At 44.0% G+C, this 15070-nt stretch overlaps 1 protein-coding gene across 5 annotated transcripts; it reads left to right on the top strand.

Annotated features, from left to right (window-relative positions):
* The first annotated feature begins 1733 nt into the window (after window positions 1-1733).
* Window positions 1734-14763, top strand: bicra (BRD4 interacting chromatin remodeling complex associated protein). Of its 5 annotated transcripts, none has more exons than XM_046073755.1 (15): window positions 1734-1811; window positions 3865-3910; window positions 4005-4050; window positions 4582-4647; window positions 4913-6997; window positions 7179-7367; window positions 8836-9462; window positions 10010-10196; window positions 10294-10391; window positions 10550-10684; window positions 10794-10843; window positions 10934-11082; window positions 11182-11276; window positions 11378-11480; window positions 11574-14763. In XM_046073755.1, the coding sequence occupies exons 2-15, from the start codon at window positions 3870-3872 to the stop codon at window positions 13430-13432; spliced, it is 5730 nt and encodes a 1909-aa protein (XP_045929711.1). In that variant the 5' UTR covers window positions 1734-1811; window positions 3865-3869; the 3' UTR covers window positions 13433-14763. The 5 variants fall into 5 exon arrangements, with proteins under 5 accessions (XP_045929711.1, XP_045929708.1, XP_045929712.1 ...); XM_046073752.1 differs by having other exon boundaries at window positions 11375-11480; XM_046073753.1 differs by lacking the exon at window positions 1734-1811 and adding an exon at window positions 2954-3031 and having other exon boundaries at window positions 11375-11480.
* Window positions 14764-15070: the final 307 nt, after the last annotated feature.

The following is a 15070-nucleotide window of genomic DNA, read 5'->3' as shown; positions in this document are numbered from 1 at the left end:
AACTGATATCAAAGACGGCTATATGTGTTAAAATGTCAACTGTAAAATGTTTATTTAAAGAAGACATATATTTAAATCATAATTGTTTATGTAGTTGTTGAAGTCAAGCAACCTTTCATAGCTGCCTCTGTGCTTGCTGTGTTCTCACAACAAGACCCACAGCAAGGTCCAGAAATGAATGTCAGCAATAATGTTCTGAGTCATATTTGGTCTGTGGTGGAATTTGTAAGAACGAGTAGTAAATAAAAGTTATTACATAGTTTGAAGCTGCTAAAGACTTAAAGCGTTGCAGTTAACAAACTGTGTAGCCTACCCAATATCCAGGAGTAGTTAAGAAGCTTAATTAAAAGTTATTTAAACATAACTTAACTCTGTGGTACGTTGAAAAGTCTAGAGTTACAATCTGAGCAAGCTATATATATTAAGATTTTGAGTGCATGTTTGTAGTTCTGTCTAGCACAGCACAGCAACCCAAATAAGTTTATTTCCTCAGTTCAGGCAATTCAGACAATTCAAGCAAAAACAGTGTAATAATGATATTACACAGAGCTTTGCTTAAACAATCTAGCAAATGTCATTTTAATTTTTGACTATAACACTATTGTTAATTGTGTATAAAAATATAACATCACTCACACTGAGGCAAAATAAACTATAAATCAGCACTCAAACCTCACTAAGCATTTAGGATGACTTGCATTTAGTCAGTAAACATCTGCCATAGGGTAGGCTTCTAAAGCTCCTAAAACATATCATCACTATAGAGGTTATAGAGGATACGCACAATCATACAAGTCATAACCTACTGTCTAAAAAGCTCCCTATATGGCCAGATTATGTTGTTCCAGATCCCAGCAAATACTTTGGATGGTTTTCAGCATGGCATTAGCTTGACAGATGATGGAAATTCCCCAAATGTCCCAAACTGGAAATTGTGTTGATGTTTGAGAAAGCCACATGTACATGTTTGTCTCCATAGCTATTTTGAAACGTTTTCAGTTTGTGCACAAGACTCCTCTCCGATAATAATTGTCTTGAAAAAAATTTTTTATAGTGATTAGGGACGCGCCAAGTAAGACCTGATCAATCAAGTTACGCAAAATCATCAAATGGCATCGTCCCAAGAAACTGGAAAAAAAATACAAAAGGAGCATGATAAAATACACAGTAAAATTCAGAAGGCACATTATAAAAACACATGATAAAGCACAATCACAATAAAACCAACAAAATAAAAATAATAAATATTATTTAATGATGATGTAAGTTTTGCTAAATCCTGCCCTAACTAAAAGTTTTATCAAACAGAAAAGTCTTGCCTTACAAGTGGGGATGTTGTCTGATTCATGAACCCAAATTGGAACCTGGCTCCATAGTAGAGGTGCTTGAACTGAAGCACAACACAAGAAAATGATACACAAGGCATTAACCGAGAATATAAAGACAGTTCAAACTCAGGACAAAACAATAAAATAAAAATACAAAGCAATAAAACAAAACGAGTAGAAAACTCTTTGTATGGGGTAGATACAGCCTATACATTAATAGAGAAGGCTCTGGTTACCAACCCTTCCCTTTATTAATGGTTTTAAGAGAGGGGACTGGTTTGTCCACATTAGAGCTTCCTTGTTTGATTCTTAAACTTCAACCTCCAAGAAACCACAAGCGATAAACGCAGTAGGATACGAGGCTCATATTTCAATCAGGCAAAACGGAAGTCTCCTGTTTCCTGCCTCTAGTTGGGTCCTTTACAGCAGCCCGTGCGAGGCTGTCCTGGAGACCCCGCGCTGCCTGCACCTCTATCGTCTCGGGTGAGTTTGTTACAATGTAGCATTTTCTGTATTAATCCGAAAAACTGTAACAAAGCTGCAATATTCGTGTTCTGCAGCGAAGACGCGAACTGCACGGCTACCGAAATCGAAACGCCACACTGCTGCACGGCCCGGCAAACATAGTCATTTTCCACCGAATTCCCAAGCATACCCCCCTCATCCAAGAGTATTCCAACATTAACTCATATTTTGCTTGCAAGGAGAGATAGATAGCTCGCTACGCAATTGCGTTTACTCTTCTAAGTAAACAATACTGCGTTGTCTCGGTTGGATCAAAGTGCCGCTGTACAGTATGAGTGTTAAAATTGTGTCCCTCCGTGGTTTGTTTTGAATGTCAAAGGCTCAAGCTAGCTGTACGTCTGAATATTGTTGATAGCTGGTTGGCTTAGCAGGCTAGCCAGCTAGGCTAACGAAATGTAACCCAGATGCATTCAAATGCTGGAAGTAGAGGTGTAATGGTGTTTTTAAAAATCTAACGTTTTATTAGATTAGAGTTTTAAGTCAGTCGCGTAGCTGTTAAATACTGTGTATTGTAACGAATCGGCAAAATGTGCATGCAAAGCTCTTTAAAAACACAGCTAGCATGTAGCAAGCCGCTTCCAGTGTCCCCATTCATATCCTGCGTACTGGCTCTGCTCTGACCGAGTAATGGCTACGATCCGCTGCCTTTTCAAAGCGGCAACCAGGGATACATTCCCCTCACAACCACGGTTATATGTGTGAGAGGAAATTTTGGTGACCTGTTGTCTTAGTCGTATTGGTAGTGCTATGCACAGTTGTTGAGACTTGTAGTAAATTCAGTGAGAACCCGCATCGGAAATCTTTCCAGGCTGCGTGAAAACCGCGCGTTTTCAGTTTGTTGTCTATTGCCATCCGCTGTTTCTTGGTGTGTAGCAAACACAACTGGTGCTTGATCTACTGACATGTTCATAACAGCATAAGTTTTATTGTTATTGAGTAGCCTTTATATTTGAAAACATGACATGTTACAACTGATAACGAAGGTGTATGTATCCTATATGTTAAAATGTAAAATGTTTATTAAAGGAAGCCTTATTTTAAAAATTAACAGTAACATTTTAATGTTTTCATTAATGTAGTTGTTGAAGTCAACCAACCTTTCATAGTTGCCTCTGTGCTTGCATTATTCTCTCAAGACCCACAGCAAGCGCTAAAGATGTCTGGCAGCAATAAGTGATGTAATGTTTTGAGTCATTACTTTCATTACTATAATTTGAATGTGATTTGAATGTGAAAAACATGGATTAAGGGATAAATAAATCTTCACTTGGCATAGATTTTAAACAAAAAAGTTCCAGACTAATGTACATTAGGTAAAATATTTGTAAGGACAATTAGTAAATAAAAAACTATTAATATTTTATAACAATAGCAAAAACTTCTTAGTTTGAAGCTGGTTTAAGGACTTACGTTGCAGTAAAACGACCATATAGGACCCATATCCAGGAGTAGTTAAAAAGCTTAATTAAAAGTAATTTTGAACATAACTTAGTCTTCTCTGATATGTTAAAAAGTCTAAAGTAATAATAAAAATCAAGATATAAACATGGTGGGTGTTTTTTGTAGTTCTGTATAGCACAGTGTGTAGTACAGCATAAACACAGACAACAGAAAGAGGTTAAGGACAGGTCAGGCTAAAATAGTGTTTGAGTTTGCTCAAAGAATCTTAACTTTGAATTTTTGACTAACATTATTTTTAATGTATCACTCACTGAGGCAGAGGAACATTTTAAAAAAGGTTTGCAGTTTTTCCATCATCAAAAGCTGTGGTTAACTCCTGTCAAAATAATTAAAATCAGCACTCAGACCTCACTGTACAACTAAACAACCAAAGCACTGAACATGGAGCTAGAATATCGCACAATGTGGTGGTGCTATAATAACAAAGAAACAAAATTTAAAATATCATTAATTTGAGGAAGGGTTATTTATTTTTAGACTTTTAATGAATAGTGTATTGATAATGAAATAAATCATCAATGGACTTTAAAACCCTTTTCATCTTTAACAGTTGTCATGGATGATGAAGACGGCAGGTGCCTTCTAGATGTAATTTGGTAAGTCATAGCTGACACAGTGCAAGATTATTTTTATAGCCATCTCTTTTGTGTGGTCTTGTGCTATTGTGAATCACATTGTTTTCTCCCGCAGTGACCCAGAAGCTCTCAATGACTTTCTTCATGGATCTGAGACCCATGTGAGTATGAGAGAAAAGAAGTGAAATGTTAGGCTTGAGTTACAAAATAATGGGTTTTTAATTGATGTGATGAGTTTTAATTGTGCGTTTTTGTTAGTTGGGGCTCGCATGACTGTACTAAAGTCACTTTCCGATGACACACTGATGCACTCTGAAACCCACTTCCCTCACTGCTTTCATTTATTTTTACTCGACTGCTTCCTTTGCTTAATGGTTGTCTTTGCTTTTGAAATCACTATTGTGATTTCAGCCAGCCTTCCCTTTCTATTAGGCTAATTCACAAAATGAGAAATGCTAATACTAACACTTCCCAACTCTGTGTTATTCCTATCATTTTGCCCCTCTCTCGCTTATCTTTTCACTGGTTCTTTTCACTGGTACAATCTGGGTTTTCTCGACTGTGTTCTGTCTTTTCCTTGCCCTCCTCCTCTGTTTGATGGTCTGTATGTTTCTCTGTCCTTGTGGCTTTTGCCTGCTGGTTTGGGTGCCTTTGGTTTCTGTCTGTCCTATCCTTGGTGGGTGTGTCTGTAGTTGGACACTGACGACCTTTTGGATGGTTCGAGTGACCCCTCCAGCTCGTTCTTCTCTACCACTGGGGTGAGTAAAATCCCCCAATCCTCTTCCTTCTGTTTTCTATCCATCTATGTAGCATGCATCTCTGAATACCCTCCCTTCCACTAACATATCTACACTCTACCAGCTTTGATTTGCTGCAATGTGACAAGAGGTTTTTGTGGGGTTTTCGAGTTTGCATTTCTGTGTTAACTCAGTTACACTCTTCGCCACCACATCTAGTCATCAAAATTGATCCATCAACTGGCTTCACTTCTGTCCTCTTTCCTTCCTCTCCTTTCCTTTTAAGGGCCATGTTCCAGAGGTCCAGCCTGCAGTCCAGCTGTCTGCAAATGAGCCGTCAGGTCTGCCCAGAGTCAGTGTTGACCTGGACTTCCTGGAGGATGATGACATCTTGGGGGGATCCCCAGGTGGTGAAGGTGGGAGCAATGGCATTGGGACAAATCACGAGCCATGTGACATCCTGCAGCAGAGCTTGGCTGAAGCCAACATCACAGAGCAAAGCTTACAAGAGGCAGAGGCTGAGCTGGACCTGGGCTCCTTTGGAATTCCAGGGCTTACGCAGGTGGTTCAGACACTACCTGATGCCAGCCTCTCTGGGGCTGGAGGCACTGCTGTTGGTGTAGGCATAGGTGTCGGTGTTGGGGGAGCAGCAGCAATATTCCCTGGTTCAGCTCCAAGCACCACTGCTACTCCTCCCAATGCCACTGCTGACATGCTGGGGTCAGTGCTTGCCCAGCAGGGCCTTCAACTCCAATCCCAGGTCATGAACAAGGCCATTAGTGTTCAGCCATTTATGCAGCCTGTGGGCCTGGGAAATGTGACGCTTCAACCCATTTCAAGTCTCCAAGCTCTTCCTAATGGGAGTCAGTCTGGACATTTGGGTATTGGACAGATTCAGGTTGTGGGTCAGCCTACAGTCATGACTATCAATCAGTCTGGGCAGCCAATCCTGGCTAAAGCCATGGGTGGTTACCAGCTGCATCAGTCTGGGCCAGAGGTATCAGGTGCTGGCTCTCAGGCGGGGCTTGGAGCCTCAGGGGGTGGACTTCTGATCCAAGGTAACAAAGCCACTTTGGGATCTCCAGCTTTAAATGGACCAGCTGTTTGTGTCAGCAGCACAAACAGCAGCAGTGGCGGTACAATGACTGCTCCTGCTGGGCTTTTGGGCTTTGGCAGCACCCCTCTAAGTTCAGGAATTGGACCCCAGACGCAAACTCAAGGCCAAATCATGCAGAACGTGATCATCCAGCGCACACCAACACCCATTCAGCCTAAACCCCCTCAGGGGGGAGCCATCCAACCGAAACTCTTCAAACAGCAACAACAGCAGCAGCCACAGCCAGCTCCCCAACCATTGCAAAACGATGCCCACAAGGCCCTAGGGCTGCAGCAAATTCCAGTTTCTACTGCTCAGAATGTGGCCTTCCTGACGGGAAAGCCAGGCTCTAACGTTGTCCTGAGTACTCAAGCCACAACACAAGGCACTCAGTTTCAACAAACCCTATTCAAACAACAAGCAGCACAACCATCTGGCAAGCCCCTAAGTGTACACTTGTTAAACCAATCTGGCAGCATCGTTATTCCCTCTCAGACAGTTCTGCAAGGTCAGAACCACCAGTTTCTCCTGCCACAGCTACAAGCAGGTGGGCAGATCCTGACCCAGCACCCTGGGGGCCACATCATAACTAGTCAGGGTCCTGGTGGACAGCTCATTGCTAACCAGATTTTAACTGCAAACCAGAACATCAACTTGGGTCAGGTGCTGACTTCACAGGGCCACCCTGGAGCTGCCCACATCCTTTCTGGACCGATTCAGCTCCAGCCCGGCCAGATGGGCACACCCACCCTCTTTCAGATGCCGGTCTCATTGGCTCAGAGTCAAAACCAGACACAGACCCACACTGTCTCAGGTCATGCCCAGACAGTCATACAGGGCATGCCAATCCAGAACTCCCTGACCATGCTAAGTCAAGTCGAGGGACTGAGTCCTGCAGTCAGCCTTCAGCCAGCCCTGCAACCCCAGCCAGGTGGAGTCCCCAGCAGCAGCAGCACAGGAGCAGCAACCATGGCTCAAGGCCAGCCTGGAGAATGTGTTACTGTGCTGGGTAGCTCCACAGACCAGGCTGCTCATCCAACTCAGCAGCATGTACCGCAGTCCTCTATCCTCGCCATGCAACCGGCTTCCTCTGTGTCCACAGCTACCACAGTACCCTGCTCTTCTCCGTCCATGTCTGTGTCCACCTCTTCCTCTGTCACAGCAGTGGGGCTGGTACCCCATCAGGCTCAGCACAGTCCAGGAAGGTTACTGTTCACCAACCAGGGCTCCAGTATGATCCTGAGCCAAGAGTCTCTGCAGATGTTCTTGCAACAGGTCAGTGTTCCACCCTTTGCATGTTTGCTTCAATTGTGTACAGTTAACAGTTAAAAAGAAATAACCTGCACGGAGTGATAACTTGGTCTGACTTCTTTGGTTTACTATTTTGCTCCCCCTTCCCTCTAATCCCCCTCCTCTTTCCCTCCCTCGTCCTGAAATGGTAAATTACTCCTATCAGGAGCAGCACCACCAAACAGAGAATGAGTCAACCCCTTCTGTGGGCGTACCAGCGTCTGTAATCGTCAGCAGCAACAACATCACTGCTCCGGCCCCCTCTGTCCATGACAGCCAATTAACTGACTCTTGGGTGGGTCAGAGCCACAGCCCTTCCCCTGGCCCCTCCCACATGACAGCAGTGGTAAAGCAGGTAGAAATGCCCCTTTATGTCAAGCCCCACCCACTTGTTGCTGCTGCTGCCGCCACAATGTTAGGGTCTTAACTTACCCCATCACTGTTCTTTACTTCTCTTCTGCATTAGTCATTGCTTCCATGTCTCTTACAGTTGCTATGCAGTTCCTAAGCTCAAAAATTGCGCATTGGCTTGCAGCTTCTGTCTCTCAGCATTGCTTTGTTATATGTAAAGGCATGACCATCCCAGTTGTCCATTTGTATTGTATGTCAGCCACTGTGCTTTTTTAATATTAAGCTTTATGCAGTGGCAATCAAGTACCAGTTCTTTTTTTAATTTTATTATTTTTTACTTAAGCTGATTGTTTAACTAATTTGGAATGTTTTTCATCCATTCTGATAATACGCATGTATTTTGAAACAGAATACAAAAACCATTCTCACGCTTAATAGAAGAGCTACCAAGGTGCCAAGTGCAACTTGTTCACCTCTTTACTAAAACTCTGCTCAATCAAATTCAATCAACTCACTGCGCTAAATCAGTTTCAGTCAACTCACCTTCATCTGCTGCATTACCTTTCAATGATCAATCCACACATCTGAACCCAGCACTTTTCATTTAGACTCTTGTGTTTCTACAGTGCCACTACCCCTTGTAACTCCTAATCTGACCAGTGTAATGACCCCCAAATCATTATTACTTGCTCCCCTGATCCCAGTCCCTGACGTCTTCAGATCACCTTCTACTTCACCATCACAGGCCCGCAGATCTTGACGATGCTTTTGTGAAATCTTTTTCTTTGTGGCTCGCCAAATGATCATTGCTCCCTTTTTATGTCTAATCTTCCTCAAATGCTAGAAACAATCAGTGGGCTTCTACTTCTTTAACTTCAACAACTAGTAGATTTTAAAATCTAACACTTTGCTTTTGTATTGTTTGGTGTTGTTTTACCCTTGTTTGTGTGATTTTTGCCTTGGGGTTGGGCGATAATTTCATATTTTTGTACATTTATTTTGTTTTAGTGGAACTGTGATAATATGAACATATGTTATCATTTTACTTAATGATAACGTTAATGCAAATTAACACTTTCACTAAAAGTGTGATTAAACCCCAACAAAATAAGCTTTGTTTTACATGTGAGTTTTGTATAATGCAGTCCTTAACAGTGAAACACTATCATTGTATTAAATATAATTTGAAGCATTTTACATATAATCATATATATATATATATATATATATATATATATATATATATATATATATAAAATGATGTCTAATTATAATCGCCCAGCCCTATTTTGTATCTAGTGTCAAATCTTGAACCATGTACTAGAATGATATTAACTATATACTGTGTGCATGCAGAACTTTTTGTGGTTTTTGTGCGTGATGATGTACCCAATGTGCTTCTGTGGTGAAAAATTGTTCTTTAATCAAATTAAGCAGTCAATATCATGTATGTTGTGATTACACTTCTTCAGGTACCCTCCAGTGGACTTAAGCAGCCGCTGAAGATCCAGGGCATGTCCCCCTCACCGACCTTGACCACTCACACCACAGCACACCCAGTGGCAGACAGCCCCCAGCCTTCCCAGTCTCCCCTCACTCTGAGCCAGCAGATCCAGTCACCACACCATCAACAGCAGTTGCATCCTCCCTCTCAGCCACAGCCACAGTCTCAAACTCCTTCCCGCTCATGCACACCCTCATCTCATCCGCCGCTCTTTATTGTCCATAACCAAATCTCAGAGTCCCCCCAAACAGCTTCACAAGGCCAGCTGCAGCAGACACAGCCCCAACAGGCACATATTCAAGTTCAGCTTCAGCCTCAGCCACAGCCAGCCTCTCAGCCTGCCCCTTATCAACAAGAAATGCCTCCTCTGTCACAGTCACCCAAGCCTCCTCCTGCACCACCTGCACAGCACCAGTTTACTGCTCCTCCTGTCAGCACTTCTGCCACTCCTGTAGTCAAAGCCCAGGTTCCCATCCAGGGCCTGACAGCAGAGCAGCAGCACCACCTGCAGTTAATAGGAGCGCAAATTCAGACCCTGTCGGGCATCTCCCAGCCCTCACCTCAGCAGAAACAGCTGCTGGATAAGCTGCACCAGGTATTGTCCCTATTCACCACAAACATCTCACATGCAACAAGAGGTCTTGGAAGTAAAATCATCTTGTGTATTTTGACTTCACTTGCTAATTGTTCACCCTTCAGCAGTTGAAATTGATCAATCACTGTGATTTGCCAGTGAATGTGTGCTGTGAAAATATGTGCTAGTTTTGCTCATTCTTAAGAACTTAAAACAGTGTAATGTTTTTTAATCTGACACAGCTCGTGCTGTTGTAGGATGTAATATATGGGCTGCATAATGTGCTTGCAAAGGTTTTCTACTGTTCAAATTACTTGATCATATTGAAAGGAGGGAAAAACATCCTGTATGTTACTACATATAGTAGTTATACATTTGCTCTCTTTACCCTGTTGAAAAAACTCATAATAAAATACAAAAATACATCATATCCATCTGGTGATTGGATTGGTGATCAGCTTATCAGTATAAACCAAGAATCAGAATAGGCTTTAAGAAACCAAATTGGTTCATCTGTGATTTCTTGTGTGCAAAAATGTATGAAATAAATTACCTTATGTGTTTTCAGGTCCAGCAGAACATCCTGCTGCAGGCCAAGCAACCTGCTCAGCCTCAAGCCACCAGTCAGTTCAGCTCCCAGCAAGATGTGCCTGTCGAAAAATTGGTGCTTGCATCATCAACTAGCACTAGTACACCTGCTCAGCTTCTCTCAGTGCTGCAGCCGACGTCAGTGCTCGTCAAAACTCCTGCTTCAGGTTAGACACAATTTACCACTAATGATGTATAATTGCAGGACTCTGAACACACCATGAAGTATTTCCCTTTGTAATGTTTTGTTTCCTCTTGTTTTAGCATCAAGTGACTTACAGGTATTCTCAGGAGCCCAAGGGTCAACTGGAGCCATGGTGAATCAGACTGTCACTCCTGCCAGCCTTACCCAGCCTGCACAGGTAGGTTACATCACAAAGGCAATTCCTCCTAGGACTAGGTGGTTATTGTGCATTGTGTGTTAGTTGTACATTTCCCCACCATTCCATGCTGAAGTTTTTTTGTTTGTTTTTTTTATTTCATGTATTTTGTCAGTGTCTAACCTTCTTTCTGATTTAAGGTTCAGCCAAAGCCAGGGGTGATCAGCTCAGTTGGAGGGATGACTCTAGGGACAGGTGGAATGCAGATACAGGTGGTAGGAGCTAGTCTGACTCAAATGCCTGCTCCACAGCCCCCAGCTCCTGTACAAACTCAGGTAAAGTAGTATCCCTGTATGTTAGTGGGGTCAGAAAAAACTGGCTTTAATATTTAATCTTCAGTCTAAAGGTTTAATCCTTGTTTTTTTATATTTATTCACATCACAGACCGCAACAATGAAGATGCCTTTCAGTGCAGAGCCAAGCAAAGAAGCCAGGTATCTGTCGCATGCATTTTAATGGCTTATTTTAACTTTGTCATAATGCCATTTTTGGTAATAGTATTTTTTAAACACACCTTACTGCAGGATGCTGGAACAACTAAGGAAACAGCAGGGTTCCGTGCTTCACCCAAACTACAGTGCTCCTTTCCACTCTTTTGAGGACACACTGCACAGACTGCTGCCTTACCATCTCTACCAGGGAACTGCCAACTCTTCTCAAGATTATCAAAGAGGTACCAAACTCCATGTCCTCTAGTATAGCTCATATACAGTTTAGTACCTTTTTCCAAATTTAACAATCTTCATGAACATCTTGGTTCTCTTGTGCACAGTGGATGATGAATTTGAGACGGTCTCCTGCCATCTGCTGAAAAGGACCCAGGCCATGCTAGATAAATATCGCCACCTGCTCTTTGCAGAGTCAAAAGTAAGTTTATACACCAGCATTCTCACCATATGCCTTCTTGTTGTCTTCTTTGTCCTGAATTGATTTTGAACTGATGGTTTTCGATGTTTGAACCTGAGCAGAGACTGGGCCCCTCAGCAGAGATGGTTATGATTGACCGGATGTTCATTCAGGAGGAGAAGATTGCCTTGAGTCAGGACAGGATTTTGGCCAAGGAGAGACCAGGTACCCTACCACTGTCTGTGGTCATACATGGTTTTGTCTAAATTAGATGTATGTTAATGTGCTTATAATATAAATATGTTTATTTAATTGCAGAGGAGTTTGTTGCAAACGCGCGCATGTTGGAGAGTGTGGTTTCGTCCCAACAGAAGTCATCAGCTGCTGAGCCCACCTCAGTGAGTGGAGATGTAGCTGCTGCTGTCCCTGCTCCAGCACCTGCAGCTCCTACCCCAGCCCCTCTTCCAAACATTGCTCCAAACCCTGTTTCTGCACCAGCCCCAGCCCCAGCCCCAGCTCCAGCCCCAGCCCCAGCTCCAGCCCCAGCCCCAGCTCCAGCTCCAGCCCCAGCTCCAGCCCCAGCTCCAACCGCAGCTCCAGCTCCTCCTGCCACCCCTTCCACCACACCTTTCCCCCCCACCAAACTAGTAATAAAGCAGGGTGGAGGGGGAGCCTCTGTGTCCTGGTCCAGCAGCTGTCCCCCACCGCCAGTTTCAGCAGGCAGGCTGGTGGCCGAACCCACCAGCCAGAGCTCCTCCTTCAGTCGGGCTCCAGCAGCATCGTCCTCTTTCTCCTCTTCGTCCCTCAACTCTCAAGCAGCTGATGACGATGACGCACTCCCACAGAGAACCAGCAAACCGCCTATGAAGACCTATGAGGCTCGCAGGCGAATTGGCTTGAAGCTAAAGATCAAGCAGGATCAAACGGGGTTCAGTAAGGTTGTCCACAACACTGCCTTAGACCCAGTGCACACACCTCAACCTCAGCAGAGCAGTCAGTCTATATCCCAGCCTCAGACTCAGCCTCAGTTTGAAGCTGTACCACACCCAAAGTCCCACCTTTTATCAAATCCTCCTACTACAGTGATCAGGACTCAGTCCCCCGTATGCACTGCTTCTTCTGCCTCATCAGTCACCATAGCAACCACTCAGTGTAACCCGCCTCTGAGAGGTAATGTTCCCCCCAGTGCAGTCCCATCTTCCTCTACCTCTTCCTCTCATACTTGGTCATTGTCGTCATCATCCTCCTCCACTCAAATGAATGGAACATTGGATCACCACGATGTGGGTGGGGTCAAACACAATTCTGCCTCCACTGCCACTCCCTCACAGACAACCTGCCGTCTCCCCCTTCGGAAAACCTACCGGGAAAACATTAGTCCCCGGGTCAGACCTGGCGTCCCAGGGGGAGGAGACGAGAGCTTGTCCTACCCCAGACCCACACCGTCACCCCCCAGGCACAAGGCCTCATCTCCTCCCTCAGAGCGGACAGTCATTGCCAGTGTGAAGGTGGAGAAAAGAGGCAGGGAGGCCTCACACACTCACACAGAGTCGAGCCACGAAACAGGCCATTTAGAGAGTGCAGTGCAGGGGTTGGACGAAATGGACGACGTGTTTAACCGTGGTATCAAAACCACACACCACCATCTCCCACCACTCTTAGACCGGGAAGGGGCAAAGGAGAGAGGAGAGGAGCTTGCAGACCAAGAGACAGATGTAAGTAAATACAAGAGGATAAGTGGAAAAAATAGACATAGGGCAGCGGGGACATTCAGAATGGACCAGCATGCCCCTGGGCCTCCCTCTCCGGAGTCCTCCTTCACACGAGACTCTTTGCTTCCTGCCAAACGCTGCAAGTCAGACTCCCCTGACATGGATAACGCCAGCTTTTCCAGCGGCAGCCCTCCAGACGACTCTCTGAACGAGCACCTGCAATGCGCCATCGACAGCATCCTAAACCTGCAGCAGGAGCCCTCTGCCCGCGGGCACCACATTAAAGGGGGTAACAGCAGGTCCCACCAACACCAAAGCCAGCGCCCAGGGGGCTCGGCAGCCTCATCCCACAGACCCTCAGTCCCACCCTCCTCCGCTTCCTCGTCCTCCGCCTTGGCCCAGCACCCTCAGGTCGGTGGCCGTGGCCACAATGGCAGCCTAGTGCCCCAGACTCAAAGCAGATAACAGCCCCTCAGCCACAGGCACGAATGACGGGAGAACTAAGAGACAGATTTGGAGGCAGGGGAAGGGGCACTGTGAAAACAGTATCACTGTACTATTCTGCCACGCTGTGTTGCGTTTTTTTTTTGTCCATTTGAATTGTCCAGACATTTCTTTGTCATTTATAGCCTGAGGTAGACCAAAGGTAAAAAGAGTGTGGTGGAAGGTAAAACTGACTTTGAATTTCAGACTTGAAGATATGGCGTGTTGTATGTGATCTCTCAGCCAAGCTTGAGTAACAAAATGAAATAGTCAGAGGTTGTTCTCTAGTTCTTTCTTCCTTTTCACCTTTCGTCTTTCACCTTTTGATCTTTTCTTTTTCTCATTCAGTAGTCATACATTCCTTTCATGAGGCCTGAGCACCAGTCTCTATCGATAGCAGCTCATCTCCTGGTTTAAACAATGTCCCAGTGAACGCATCAGGCAACTTGTTTAAACAGATCAGAAGTCAACAGCTTTCTGTAACTTGGCTACATGCAGCTGAGAGGTAGAAGAGAATACAACCAGGTTCATAGCGTAAAACATCAGAATACATCTTTTATTTAGTCTTTCTTTACCCGCTAAATTTGATTATCTTAAATTATAAAGATAATGCTGCCCTACAGATGCAAACAGCACATGCTAAAATGACAGTCCACCTGTGTGTCAAGAATACATTTATGTAGACAATAAATAAATCTGACTCGGTTACATTGCTCAGAAGGCAACTGCTCTGTCTGCAACTGGCAAAATTAATTAACCTGAACCTACGTTTGCCAGGTACATTTTAAAATAAAACATGTTGAGAAAATAATTTTGAAAAGTTTTACTTTTGACTGCTCTTTGGGTACGGCGAAGATGTAAATGAAATGTTGCTTCTAATTTCATGATTTTCCTGGTTCTTGTTTTTAGACCACGCCTCCACACACGCCCTCTGTTGCTGATGATGCCAGGTTAGGACTTTATGCATTTCAAGTCAGCAGGGGGCAGGCTAGGCTTTTAACTGTTGATTTTCTGTGCGTTTAGTCTGTCTGTTTCATCTTTCTGCCACTGTATCCCTGCCTCCCATGTGAGTTTTTCTTTTTGGCATCTTTTTTTTAAGCCTGGTGGACAATTCAAACACAAATGCAGCACAAGCATTGAAATGGAAAAAAAGGAACAATAATAATGTACAAAAAGACCGTAAGAGAATTTGAAGTATAGTATTACAGATTAATTTTGTATTGTATTTATTGTGTATAATGACACTTTTTAAAAAGAAATGTACATTTAGTAAAACTGTAAATTAAACCTTGCTTCTTTTATGAAACATTGCAGGTCCTCTAGTCATTTGTCCAGTGGTTTAGCGGTTTAGTGATTCCTGGTCCATGGTACATTCCTTTGGGTGACTAATGATGACTGTAGTACTGTAAAATAGTCAGGAGGGGATGGGGGCATTGGTGGGGTGTGATCGAACAGCCAGCAGGTGGAGCATGGAAGTGGAAAAGTAGAGCTGGCTTGTGTGCTTCATCGCCTGGAGGGTTCCCAGTTTGGGAGGAGCAAGAGAGTTTAGACTGATGAAGGAAAAAACTGTCACATCTGTAAACGTATGGCATGTTACAGTAGGTCGAGTAAGGAAAATAA

Source organism: Micropterus dolomieu, linkage group LG17 (genome assembly GCF_021292245.1).
Source record: "Micropterus dolomieu isolate WLL.071019.BEF.003 ecotype Adirondacks linkage group LG17, ASM2129224v1, whole genome shotgun sequence".
In the NCBI taxonomy this organism is placed as follows: domain Eukaryota; kingdom Metazoa; phylum Chordata; class Actinopteri; order Centrarchiformes; family Centrarchidae; genus Micropterus; species Micropterus dolomieu.
Note: the sequence above shows the minus strand (reverse complement) of the source record. Positions and strands in the feature narration are given on the sequence as shown.